The following is a 14,686-nucleotide window of genomic DNA, read 5'->3' as shown; positions in this document are numbered from 1 at the left end:
TTTGTCTGCTGGAAAAGTCCTCTTGGGCATGTAGATATCTGCTTCAACTTTAGAGGCATCAGCATCTGTCCTCCGTCCCCAACCCAGGACCATGCCACTGAGACATGAAGATGCAGGCGCTCTCCTAGCACAGTTAATGTAAATCCTCCAAAAAGGAGGGAAAGCATCTCACCTTACATGTAGCACAAGCACACTAGCTGGCAGCAGCCACACTAGAACATCCCTGCTACTATTGTCTTAGTGACCCACATTTTACATCAATCACTCAAATACAATTTGCCCATTACTGTCCCTGACTTTTCCATGTATCTCTTTAATCTTAGTCTATAAAAACTCTACCCACTGTAGAAGACCTAGTGCAAATATCATTAGATATTCCCTAGTAACCTGTGCCAGAGGCCACTATATATTTTAATATTTCTATAGCTTTTGCTTATGCTTGCCATACACTATATCATATGACTATTCATTGATGAATTTTTTTTTAGTACCTGACAATAGAATCCTTGAGTACAGGTCAATGTTTTATAGGTCTCCATATAATTTCACAATTTAAAACTCTGCTTGTAATAGGAATTCAATAAATGATTATTGACCATTAAATTGATAAACCTGTGAAACTCCTAACTAATACATGATCTATGTAACAATGTTTAATGTTCTATGCCACAGTTGCATTCTAATCATTTCTTTTACTCAGAACATATTGTAAGAACTATTCAATGGCACCACTAAGAATATGTCATGAGAACTATTCAATGGAAATGTAAGACATTGGCATTAATATTTAGGAATTTCAAGGTCCATTTAAAATTAGACATCATTCATTATTTATAAACATTTTCTGCATATGTTACATATATATGCAATAGTTTGGAAAATACTTTTTTATATCAAACAGCATTTGCTTTGTGATAGCCTGGCTCACCCAGAAATCTATTTGTCACAATCTCTAGGCAAACGTACCTCTCACAATGATGTTGGTGGACTTTTTTGCAGGGTTTCCTACGTTGTTATTGGCAATGCAGCTATAAGTGCCAGCATCTTCTGAGGTGATGGCAGGTATGGTCAAAGTTCCTCCATTCAAAACAGTCTTTTCGGGCAGAATCCCAAAGGACCTGACCCAGGTGAGAGACGGCGCAGGCTCTCCTCCTGTCGTAACACACACTAATGTTATGGCCTCTCCGGGATTTACAACTATAGGGTCATCCACCAAGAGTTTAATTGACGGAGATGCTAAAAGACATAAACAAAAGAACATGCACCTATTTAGATCTACTATGATGAGAATTCAACAGTATGCTTTATATTTATTCAAACAATTAAGATAAATATTGCTCTCTTTTGTCAAAATCCTACTTTATTTATCAAATTGAAACCAGAGATAATGATTATGTATTTTAATTCTGTGGCATAAACCTGGAGAATGATATTAAGAATCTTGCACATGGAGAGGAGAATTAACATTTATGTGTTCCTGGAGTATTGTTCCAAATTAGAATAGTAAGAGGGATAAGGTTTTAAAACAAAAATCTCTTTCTTTTTTAATGTTGACAATGACCATTTGTTTTTGTCATTCCACATATAAATATTGTAGCTGTTCACTCCCTATTTTTCATGGCAAAGATCATCAATTATTTAATTTTTGGATCATTCTGTAGTGAAATGATACATATGTTCTTGTAACCTAAATAAAAATAAGTAAGAGATAGAGGCATAGATCATTCCAACCTTTTACCAAGAAGTAGGCCTGGTTTTTGATCTTGAAAGAAAAACAAAACCATCTAATTCTAAGACAGACCCCATACTTCATCTCTAACTTCTCTGTTCACAAAGGTTTACCTACTGAGTTCTCATTAACTACTGCTTTATAATTGAGAAACAAACAAAAAATGAGACCTCAAACATAGTCATCAAACTATGTCTGCAATAGCTCTCCTTTTGAGTTAGAATAATCTCCTGAGCGAAAACAAGTCATTTGCCATCTTTCAGATTTAAAAATACAAGAATAGATATCTATTAAATAAAATATGCTATGTTATAGACTTTTCCTCAAACACTTAAAATAGAAACTGAATACAAACTGTGTTTACGTATAGCATTTTTTTCCTGTTTACAATGCAATGGCAGCCCATGTAATGCATCTCTCAATAAAACCAGGGGCGTGGACTATGCTGGTGTTTGAGTTTGCACACTCAGACATATCTTATGTCAAAGATAAAACTGTATTAGATGAAATCAATCTATATTGGAAACATTTAAGGTGTTCAATTGTACTGTGCATTTTTTTCTTTTGTTTAGATATTAGCTTCAGCTTAGAGCCACAGAGTTTTTCTCAGAATAAAAGGTAAACTCCCTTTATGGTTCAATATGATCTGATTTGTTTAAAGAAACAGAAAGCCAGAGGAGAGCAAGAAAAATTTTCACATTATTAATATGGTTATGTGGGACAAGGTATGACATGACTAGATGATGTTTTTAAAATCATTTTCGTATATTGGTCTTTCTAACATGATTTTAAGTAATATGGAAGTTTTCAAAGTGTCTTAATAGCCCATTATGGATGTTGACTTTAAATTATGATTATTTATGATTAAAAACCTGTTGATGAATTCATGTAGTGAAAATAACACGCAAAGACACTGCAGTTTGGTAGAAAAAAAAATACCTCAAAGAATTATTTGATGTTGTGCAATTGATGGAAGATATTAATTAAATATTTTGAAATTAGATATTATAAATAATTATTGAAATATCATGCAAAAGTAAAAGAAATCCCTGTAGCCCAATTGGATATAAGTATATCTCTTACAAAGGTATTCAGTTTAAATACTATTTTAGAGACTTCCAGTAGAGATGGAGGCATAGGCAGACATGCTGTGCCTCCTTGCACAACCTTAAGGATTACAACTAACCTCAAAACTAAAATCACCCGAAACTGCCAGAAAATCGAACAGTATGGAAGTCCCACAACCAAGGATTTAAAGAAGACATATTTTAGAAGACTACCCAGATGGGTAGTAGGGCTGGGGATGGGGAGCCAGGGTGGAGAAGACACAGTGTGGCAGTGGTGAGGTGGCAGCAACCAGGTGGTGGCAGCAGCCAGTGGAATGGGTGGTCCCACATTAGGTATACCTGGGGCGTGAGCTCCAGGCAAGACTGCACAGCCCAGGGTTCCTAGCACCAGGAAAATAAAGTCCCATAACTCTTGGCTGTAAAAACCAATGGGGGTAGGGGAGGCAAGAGCAACTGCAGGTCTCTGAGGAAAGTTTGTTAAAAAGGGCCCACAGGATCCTAAAACATACTCAAACCCAGCTACTCTGGGATTTACAACCAGGGAAACAGCTGGAGAGGTGCCAGTTGCATAAGTGACTGGAAGTGGGGCAAGTGCAGAATAGCAGTCAGGCAGTGGCATTCCCCCTCTCAGACCCCTCCCCCCCACACAAAGCCACAAAGTGCTGAAGTGGGCTGCCCCACCCTGTGGAATACCTAAGGCTCCACCTCATACAAGGTAACAGGTGCGCCAGTCAAAGCAGCTCTACCTAATACACAGAAACAAACATAGGGAGGCTAACAAATTGAGGAGACAAAGAAATATGGCTCAAATGAAAGAACGGAACAAAATCTCAGTAAAAGAACTAAGTGAAATGGAGATAGCCAACCTATCAGATGCAGAATTCAAAACACTCATGATAAGGATGCTTAGAGATCTCACTGAGTATGACAAAAGCATAAGGGACGAAATGAAGGCTACACTAAGTGAAATAAAGAAAAATCCACAGGGAACCAACAGTGAAAGGAAGGAAGCAGGGGTTTAAATCAATGAATTGGAACATAAGCACTCAAGCAAACAGAATGTAGAAATAAGAATTCAAAAAATCCCCCAAAAAACCCATGAGGAGAGAGCAAGAAGACTCCGGGACATCTCCAAACATGCCATCTAAATATTAGAGGTGCCAGAAGGAGAAGAGGAAGAACAAGAACCTGAAAACTTATTTGACAAAATAATGAAAGAAAACTCCCCCAATTTGGCAAAAGACATACAAATATAAGACCAGGAAGCACAGAGAGTGCCAGAGAGGTTGGACCCAAAGAGGACCATACAAAGATGCATTGGAATTAAATTGCCAAAAGTTAAAGATAAAGAGAGAACCTTAAAAGCAGGAAGAGAAAAGCAGACAGTAACCTACAAAGGAGTTCCCATAAGACTATCAGCGGATTTCTCAAAAGAAACTTTGCAGGCAAGCAGGGACTGGCAAGAAGTATTCAAAGTGTTGAAAGGCAAGAACCTACAATCAAAATTAGTCTACAGAACAAAGCTATCACTTAGAATTAAAGGGCAGATAAAGTGCTTCCCAGACAAGGTAAAGCTAAAGGAGGTCATCATCACCAAGCCCTTATTCTATGAAATGCTAAAGGGACTTCTCTAAGAAAAGATCAAAAGTATGAACATTAAAATGACAACAAACTCACAAATATCAACAAGTGAATCTAAAAAACAAACTAAGCAAAACAACAAAACAGAAACAGTCATAGATACGGATATTATCTGGAGGGTTATCAGCGGGGGGGGGGGGAGTAGGATAATGGAGGGGAGGTTGCAAGGAATAAGAAGCATAATTGGTAGGTACAAAATACAAAATAGACAGGGGGGAGGTTAAGAATGGTATAGGAAACAGAGAAGCCAAAGAACTTACACACATGACCCACGGACATGAACTAATGGGGGGATTGCTTAAGGAAAAGGGAGTACCCAGTGGAGGTAGGCAAAAGGGGAAAACTGGGACAACTGTCATACCATAATCAATAAAATATACTTAAAAATTAAAAATTAAATAGTTTAAATGGTGAACACAATATATTTTAGAGTCCAACATTTATATCATATAAACAAATCTCATTTGTTTTGCACCATATTTTAGTAAAATTAAAAGTGACAAGGCCTAAGGGCCATTCGTATTGTATGTCTGGCCTGCGGAAACACACAATGATGACATTAAATTAAGAAACACTTGAGCTTGAAATTGACTTGTATAAGAAGAAGTTGGTTTTCTCTTAGACAATATTTTTCTTAATATCTCAAGACAATTTCAGAGTTCAAAAACAATATATAGAACAAAATATTTATGATACATTGCAGAACCATATTCACCGTCTTATTAATAACTCCTTGTTTTCCATTTCTGATTTAAAGACAGTGCTGCCCAACTTATTTTTATTTGAAGATGACATTTATTTTTTTCTAATTATCACTGATTTTAAAAGTAGCCCAAACAGACCACAAACAATGGCTACAGAATTAAAGATTTTAAGAATATTTATAAATATTTTAGTCTCAAACTTTTATGGCTTTAAATCTTGAAAAGATTAAAGGCTAAATTTTTGTCATTTTTGCATTAATGTCTAACTTTTGATTGTAAAAATAGCAACGTTTTAAACTATGAGACTTTGCATAAGAACCATAGGAACACCAGGATTCATCAAGCTTAAGTGTAAGTTATGCCGTAGGAAAAAAAAAATTAAAGTAGGAACATTAAAATTTTTTTCTATTACTAAAAATATTTTAAAGAAAAGATTTCTTACTAAAAGGATTCTTTGCTATTTTGGGGATATACTGAAGAGTAATTTAGCCCTGGCTGGTGTGGCTCAGTGGATTGAGTGCTGGGCTGCAAAACCAAAGGGTGACCAGTTCAATTCCCAATCAGGGCACCTGCATAGGTTGCAGGCCAGGTCTCCAGTAGGGGGCACATGAGAGGCAACCACACATCCATCGATGTCTCTCTCTCTCTCTTGCTCCCTCCCCTCTGTATATAAATACATACATACATACATACATACATACATACATAAAATCTTCTAAAAATAATTTTTAAAAAGTAATTTAAAACATCTGGAGCTAGTTACTTCCTTCTTATAAGCTTCCATAGCCCCCCAAGTTTTCCCTTTCCCATCACATTGTATAACATTAGTCAGCTACCACCCTTGCTCTTCAGCCAGGAGTAGTGTTATGATTTCATTCTCTGAAGTGTGGCATGATGGTTGAACGGTAAGTGATATATGGGTTCAGATCTTCACTGTGCTATTAATAACTGCTTGGACTTGGATAAATTCTTCCACTCTTAAATGTCACAGTTTTCCATCTTGATATAGCAGAAAATAATTGTTAACTATCTTGTAATGTTGAGGTAATTTACCATGTATAAAGTGCTTACAGTAGAGCCTAGCACAAAATATGCATTTAAAAAATGTTTCCCTTTGCCTCTATTTTTATTACCACCCTCATGGCCTGGTCCAGAGTTTGGTATATAGTGGATGCTTAATAACTATTAGTAAGGGAAATCCATAAATCAGCAAAGAAATAAATGTGTGACTGGTATAAAAAATTCAGTCACTATAAAATGAGGTTATTCTATTTTACTCTGATACATGTGGCAGTGATAGTTTAAGATCATTTTGAATTTTACAGTTCCTATAAAATATATAAAAGATATTTAGGTACACCAATATATTTTGAAGAAACATAATTAAACATTTATTAATTTTGTTTTGTAATATTTTTATTCATAAGTTAAAACGATTGGTTTTTTTCTAAAATTCAACATAAACTCTTTAAAAGCTCATAGACAAAAGGTATTATCTATATCATCATCTGCTTTCAAGTGCATGCTATGTTTTCCATGTCCTTGAACTGTCCAACCACCCTGAGTCTGCGCATCATAAGCTGCTCCTTCAGCTTCCTCTTCCTATGTCAGTATATAGGAAATGAGGAAAGATAAACCTCTGCTATCGAGTCGCTGAGTGTTCTGTAAATGTCTCTTGCTGTATTGGTCAAATTATTCCATTGCTACACAAGTTTAAACATGTAAGACCTAGTAATGGTCATTGCTTCCCTTATTACCATGAGGAAAGTGTACTGTTCTAAAACATGTTGCAGGATCTATACATCTACTCACTCTTCACAGCAGCATGGGAGAGAGAGATTACTATTTTAAGCTCATTTTTAAGAAAGAAATACATTAAACATGAAGGTAAAAGGGTACAAGGGAAATAATGAATGGACAGTGTGTAATTTTTATTTGGGATGTTCGTCAAACAAAAGTAACAAGTGGCAGAAAGTGAAATATGTAAACATAAGAAATCTTTCAAATTACGTGAAAAATCATCTCATATTTCAAATGTTTTGTAGTTATTGACAAAACATGGCTCAAATCACATAATAATAATTCCAAATAAATCTGCTTTTAACATAGCACACGTGCTACCAGCTACAAGCATTCTGTACACAGTGCGTACACCTGACTGAGCTGCCAGTCAGACCTTCAGACTGATATCCTGCCAGTACTTAATGATGGAAGGCACAGGTCATCATAGAAAGTTGCTTCTCTTCTTCATTGCTCTGCCAACATTTGAGCATATTCCATGTGCTTGTTGATGGGAATACAGAAGATGGTAAAGAGATTAGATTGATATAGATAGATGATAGATAGAAAGATAGATAGATAGATAGATAGATAGATAGATAGATAGATAGATAGATAGATAGTAGATAGAAGAGATAGGTCCTGGGAGAAATGGGATGAAATAGAATGATGAGAGAGAGAGAGACAGAGAGAGAAAGAGACAGAGAGAGAGAAACAGGGAGAGACAGAGGATGAAGAGAGGGTAGAAGAGAAGGTGGAGTAGAAAGAGGAAAAGAAGAATGGGAAGGAAAAGAGACGAAGGCCAGCCTCTTCTTTCTTTTTTCCAAACTCCTAAATCCAATAACTGTAATATGGAAAATATGTTTAGGAAATATCTCTGAGAAAGGGAATTCTTCTCTCCCTTCCTGGGGGGAAAAACAAGTTTTCTTGGGCTGCGTAACAGATACTTCATTGGGCACAGAAAGAGGTAGAGCTGGCCTCCTGATTCCCACACGAATCCTGAACATTGGGATATTTAAGCGCAGAGAGGACCTGTGTGCCCTTTCCTGGTTTGAGATCACCGAGTGTGACTGGCTAGACATACAAGGATATCGTGAGTCTCATAGGAAAGGCTCCATAGTTGAGAGGAAAATCACCATCCCCACAATGGTGGAACGGAAGAAGAGAGGCCGGCTATACTGAACGAGCCAAGATAATAGGAATGAGAGAGATCTCAGGTGATACATGTCTATCAAAAAATTCAGATCTCATGTCCTACACTTAGGTAAAATACAGCACCCCCTGGAATTTAAATAAAATATGGTGGAAATGGCAACTCCACATTGAGACAAAATTTTAAAATTATGGTTGATATAAAATTGAAGTTGAATTATAAAGTAATAAGAAAATATACATTTCTTTAAACTTGAGTTTGTAGGCTAGGGTTCATGCCCACTACAAATTTTAGTGAGTCAGTTCCTCATAAGGTCCTCTAGATGTGTGATAGAAAGACTGAGTTTGGAGTTAATTAAGAATATATTCTGTAGAAAGAATATACTATTTTAGCTGAGGTCAATGACTTCTCAGGTGTTTTTTTTTAATTGCTATCTAACATAATAAATTATTTAAGATAAAGGTGGCTTAAAATTGAAATCAATGCAGTGCTAATCATCTTCATATTTTGGAGACTTTGGCCCTCCGTAAATCTGGGACTCCTCATTTTTAAACAGGAGTCTGCTTTTCCACCCCAGACTCTTTGATGGAGTCGATATAAAGCAGATACTACAGTATAAAGCTGTCAGTTGCCCTGAATTAGAGATATTCGAAGATGTGCTTCTTTGACTAGAAGTAATATGTGAATTAGAAAGTGAGTCATAGAGAAAACCATGAGAAATAAGAAACATGAAAAAACAGAAAGCACTCCAATAAAAAATCCTCAGCTGGAATGATATTTGTCTTAGTCTGAATTCCCCCCAAAAGCAGGTCCTGATACAAGCAGTGAATTTGAGTGGAGATTCCAGGAAGCATATTGAAAGAGCAGAGAAGAAAGACAAAAAACGAAGAAAAACCAGTCAAACAGCACCTGTGAATGGGTTGTCATGGTGCCAAACCTGGCCCGGTGCTGCTGGGAACCCTCCAAGAGAGTGTTACACGGAACACAGCTCAGAACTTTCCTTCTGAAGAGCAAGCAGGCTGGGCGGGTGTTTATCTACCAACTGTTGTCCCTCAGTAGTTGAGGATTATTCCGTGGGTCTTAACTTCCCAGCCTCATGCTTTGACTGATCACATTGCAGTCCAGAGAGAGACCTCACGGAAGGATACGGAACATGGAATCTGTCAAAAGAAACTACAGTAACCTCCAGAATGTGCTAAGAGAAAGCAGGATACCCAGAGCATCTGCTGGGACCTCCTTTCCATGTAAATTCAATGATCTATCATTGGTGACTCGGAGGTAATATGAAAAGGATTAAGAAACAAGAACAAGGAAGGATGCGTGATGAGCAGGGGCACCTTTACCCATTAGGATATAGGCACAAAATGAAATTAGTATGAGCACAGTATGAATGCAAGGAGGAGAGAGGAAAAAAATACATATGCATAACTTTCTACTTCTGATCTATGGCCTTCTATTTTTTAAACTTGAGAATATGAAAATATGCTTAAGCTATGCTTACAGATTCAAGGAACAGAAAAAAAGTTATTCTCAGAAGAACTAATCCTTTCACTGAGATAATATAGCAATCACTACATTTTTCATGAATTTCATTGAAATCCATTTTCGACACACATTTCATTGAAATACAGGTAGTAGTGAACATTTCACAAAATAACAATGAGAGAATATATTCGAAGTTGATTTGAAAACTCAAAATAAGCTGCTTGTTTAGTTGGGGGATGATTCAAACATCATTACTGACGTATTGATTGATTCTCATGAAGCCCAGGAATGCTATCACATTGGAAAGCTCTCCTTAAGACAATGTTCCAGGATATAGGAATATTTGAAATAGTATTCATGAATAGTATCCAATGCAAGAGAGAGAGACTTTCCTACAGTTGTTGAAGCCAACATGTATTTTTCATTATTTTAATATTCACAGGAAAGATATTCCTGGAAATTATTTAGAAGGCAGAGTAAGGATGGACCTTCATGGCAAAATACATAAAAGTCTAGTGAAAGTGACTTCACTTGCAACACCATGGGTTCCAAACAAAGAGTTCCCTAAATGGGTTTTGTTTGGTTGGCACAATATCTTTTGCTGTCATTGCTGGTACGAATGCATATCACTAGGTATTGCTTGTTCTCCCTAATAGAAAACATTTCAACATATTCATTCATGCACTCAGTATTTATTGAATGCCTACTATGTATTAGGCTCCCAGACAGACACTTGGGATATACCAGTGGACAAAACAGCCAAAGAACCCCTGCACTCAGAAGCTATATCCTAGCAGGGAAAGAACCTGCCCTCCCCCCATGACTCCCACTGTCTTAGGTAACTTCACGTACTTACACCATCTGCCTGTTCTCTGAGGTCAAGTGCATTTATGGTCTCTGGATGGGAAGTTTATGCCATTAGTGCACAGTTAGAGTGAAAAAGTTTGCCAAAAGTTACTCCAGTGAAATGAGACTTTACAAGATAGAACAAGTGTCATTTACATTTCAGTGTAGTCATTGACCAAAATCAATGAAAAATATTGAAATGGAATTTTGTTCCAAGTTGAGCAAAAGAGAGTAAACTCAGAAATTCATTGCAGTTGATAAAGTATGCCAATAGTTGGGTTACTAATACTTAATGACCTGGAAAGTATTCATAAGCATTGGAAAAATATGATTAACAACTTTAGCACCATATATATTTTCCTCCCTTGATAAACAACCCCTGACTGTGTTTTGCCAACAGATAAAATCTTGGCAAAATCGGGTCGCATTCAAGTTTATAGGAAATTAAGCAGCAATATGCTGCTGCAGTAGAATCCCAGAGGGTCATCTCTAATGGAGAGAAAAATCCGAACTAAGTACTTCCAAATAAAGAATTGGTTGGCCATAAAAACCTCCTGTTCTTTATAGATGATACTAGGATTTTAGAAATAGTGTCCATACGCAGAGGGGTCCTCTTCACAAGACCAGCAGGAGTATAAACTTGCTATTCCTGCAGCCTGGAATTCTCTCCCAGTGCTTAGCCCCCTGGTAAAAACTAATAGTTATGTACTTGACCATGCTCAAGTGTCCGTATCAATTCTTCGCCAAATTCCTGGTTTTATGTCCAAGCCAATTGAGTTGCTCCCTCCTTTTAACAAGCATAGCAGCCTATAATACCCACCCCCCAACATTTACCCCTGCTTTTCACTGTGACATATTTAGGAATTGGATGTCAGAGTAAAAAAGATAGTGTTTTTCATATTTGTACCCACCACACCCAGAAAAGGTTCTGACAAAGAATTAGAAGCTCAATAACATCTTATTGGAAAAAGAATGTTGCATTGAAAGATTAAAGAACAGACATTCCACCTAAAACCTATAATTGATCATAAATTTAAGCAAAAAAACCCAACCCCAAAGCAAAAAAATGTAAAAGAATTTAAATATGACTCAGGATTTCACGAGCCATTCATTGAAAATTACTAGTTATCACAACTTGACAATTCTTTCATTGTTCAACCCATCGAAACTTAACCATGCTTTATATTACTAACAAAGTGAAGACAAAGGATTTCTCTATTGGCATTTATTACACCACTCATATAAAATCAGCATAGCATATTATTTACACTTCTTTGTATTTACTTATTTGCTCAGGAGTATAACATGTACATTACTATTCATAAACCATGTAATTAAGCCAAATTATATCCCTGAACCCAAAATAAATAGCCTTTGTTATAAGATGACCAAAATGTATATAATTCAACAGGGACTTAAAAATCAGTCATTATTAAGGCTCTTCTGTGTGATATCATGCAGCAGCGAAATAGATAACGACATCAGCTCTCAGACCATCTGCTCTTCACCTCGCAGCTATACTTCTTAACCCCTCCGCAGAGTGGCAGAGCAAATAACAAAGGTTCTGCTGAAGTGGAGGCAGCTGGTATTTCTACCTGCAGTGTTATAACACAGAGGGATCTGTGGGAAAAGGTACTTTCTCATTGGTTACTCTCTTACTGGCCTGATAAAGATTTTTTTTCCCTTTTATTGCACATCCTGGGGACACTGTATATTGATTCCTTTTATGATTCTATAATTTCATTGTATAGTAACTTTGAGTAAGGTTGCTTCATAGCTAATATTAACAAGTAATTTGGAACATATTTAACTTAGTGGGGCCTCTGTTTGCTCCTCTAAACATCAAGGGAATTATGGTAATTTCTAAAAGACAACCTAGACCATTTTATACCTTCTGAGGGAAAACACCTGGGCATACAGTTTCCTAATTGTATGATGCGTCTTAATCAGATTACTCCAGTGTCTAAACTGATTCCAAGACAGAACAAAGATTAAAAAATCACATCAGGCCCTGGCTAGTGTGGCTCAGTGGATTGAGTGCTGGCCTGTGAACCAAAGGGTTGCTGGTTCGATTCCCGGTCACGGCACATGCCTGGGTTGCAGGCCTGGTCCTCAGTTAGGGGTGCTTGAGAGGCAACCACACATTGATGTTTCTCTCCTTCTCTTTCTCCCTCCTTTCCCCTCTCTAAAAATAAATACATAAAATCTTCAAAAAAATTTTTAAATCACATCAGGAGTTTAATTAGCCAGGTTATTGATAGTGACAAAATAAACTGAATGAAAACAGAGGAATATATCTATGTTTCTTTTTTTTAATTAATTTATTTTTATTCAGTTACAGTTGTCTGCATTTTCTCCCCTTCCCTCCACCCCACCCCAGCCATTCCCACCTCCCTCCCCCACCTCTACCCTCCCTCTTGATTTTGTCCTTGTGTCCTTTACAGTAGCTCCTATAGACCCTTCTCCCCACTATCCCCTCCCCACTCCCCTGTGGCTATTGTTACAATGTTCTTAATTTCAATGTCTCTGGTTATATTTTGTTTGCTTTATTCTTTTGTTGATTATGTTCCAGTTAAAGGTGAGATCATATGGTATTTGTCCCTCACCTCCTGGCTTATTTCACTTAGCATAATGCTCTCCAGTTCCATCCATGCCATTGCAAAGGGTATAAGCTCCTTCTTTCTCTCTGCTGCATAGAATTCCATTGTGTAAATGCACCATAGTTTTTGGATCCACTCGTTTGCTGATGGGCACTTAGGTTGCTTCCAGTACTTGGCTATTGTAACTTGTGCTGCTATGAACATTGGGGTGCACAGGTTCTTTTGGATTGGTGTTTCAGGGTTCTTAGGGTATAATCCCAGCAGTGGAATTGCTGGGTCAAAGGGCAGTTCCATTTTTAGTGTTCTGAGGAAATTCCATACTGTTTTCCACAGTGGCCTCACCAGTCTGCATTCCCACCAACAGTGCACTAGGGTTCCCTTTTCTCTGCATCCTCTCCAACATTTGTTTGTGGATTTGTTTATGTTGGCCACTCTAACCGGTGTGGGATGGTACCTCATTGTGGTTTTAATTTGCATCTCTCTGATGGCTAGTGATGCTGAGCATCTTTTCATATGTCTCTGGGCCCTCTGTATGTCTTCCTTGGAGAAGTGTCTGTTCAAGACCTTTGCCCATTTTTTAATTGGGTTGTTTGTCTTCCTGGAGTGGAGTCGTGCGAGTTCTTTATATATTTTGGAGATCAGGCCCTTGTCTGAGGTATCATTGGCAAATATGTTTTCCCATACTGTTGGTTCTCTTTGTATTTTAATGCTGTTTTCTTTAGCCATGCAGAAGCTTTTTATTTGGATGAGATCCCATTTGTTTATTCTTTCCTTTATGTCCCTTGCTTTAGGGGATGTGTCTGTGAAGATGTTGCTGCCTGGAATGTCTGAGATCTTCCTGCCAATGTTTTCCTCTAGGACTTTTATGGTGTTATGACTTATATTTAAGTCTTTTATCCATCTTGAATTTATTTTTGTGTATGGTGTAAGTTGGTGATCGAGTTTCATTTTTTTGCATGTAGCTGTCCAGATCTCCCAGCACCACTTGTTGAAGAGGCTATTTTTGCTCCATTTTATGCTCCTGCCTCCTTTGTCAAATATTAATTGACCATAAAGACTTGGGTTTATTTCTGGGCTCTCTGTTCTGTTCCATTGGTCTATGTGCCTGTTTTTATGCCAGTACCAGGCTGTTTTGATTGCAATGGCCTTGTAATACAGTTTGATATCAGGTATTGTGATCCCTCCTGCTTTGTTCTTTTTTCTCAAAATTGCTGCAGCTATTCGGGGTTGTTTATGGTTCCATATAAATTTCTGAAATGTTTGTTCTATATCTGTGAAATATGTCATAGGTACTTTAATAGGGATTGCATTGAATCTATAAGTCGCTTTGGGTAGTATGGCCATTTTGATGATGTTAATTCTTCCAATCCATGAGCATGGTACATGCTTCCATTTGTTTGTGTCTTCCTTAATTTCTTTCTTCAGTGTTGTGTAGTTTTCTGAGTACAGGTCTTTTACCTCCTTGGTTAGGTTTGGAATATATCTATGTTTTATGTTAACAAAAAATATTAATGCATGTATTGATTAAGTTATAACCATGTATCAGGCTCTGTTCTACCCCTGAAGATATAGAACAAAACAGACAAAAGTCCTACTCTTAAGGTGTTTTTAATTAGATGGAGACAATTATAGTCCTTAATATGTGCCAGGCCCCCTTCCAAAAGCTTTACATATATTGACTC

At 37.2% G+C, this 14,686-nt stretch overlaps 1 protein-coding gene across 2 annotated transcripts in view; it reads right to left on the bottom strand.

Moving 5' to 3' along the window:
* The window catches only part of MDGA2 (MAM domain containing glycosylphosphatidylinositol anchor 2), an 829,607-nt gene that overhangs the window by 252,854 nt on the left and 562,067 nt on the right, over nt 1-14,686 (bottom strand). For both annotated transcript variants that reach the window (XM_024573956.3, XM_053928205.1), the window contains one exon: nt 967-1,236. In XM_024573956.3, the coding sequence (XP_024429724.3) occupies nt 967-1,236 (270 nt within the window). The remainder of the gene's footprint in view (nt 1-966; nt 1,237-14,686) is intronic.

The sequence above is a fragment of the Desmodus rotundus genome, chromosome 7 (genome assembly GCF_022682495.2).
Source record: "Desmodus rotundus isolate HL8 chromosome 7, HLdesRot8A.1, whole genome shotgun sequence".
NCBI classification, from domain to species: Eukaryota; Metazoa; Chordata; class Mammalia; order Chiroptera; family Phyllostomidae; genus Desmodus; species Desmodus rotundus.
Note: the sequence above shows the minus strand (reverse complement) of the source record. Positions and strands in the feature narration are given on the sequence as shown.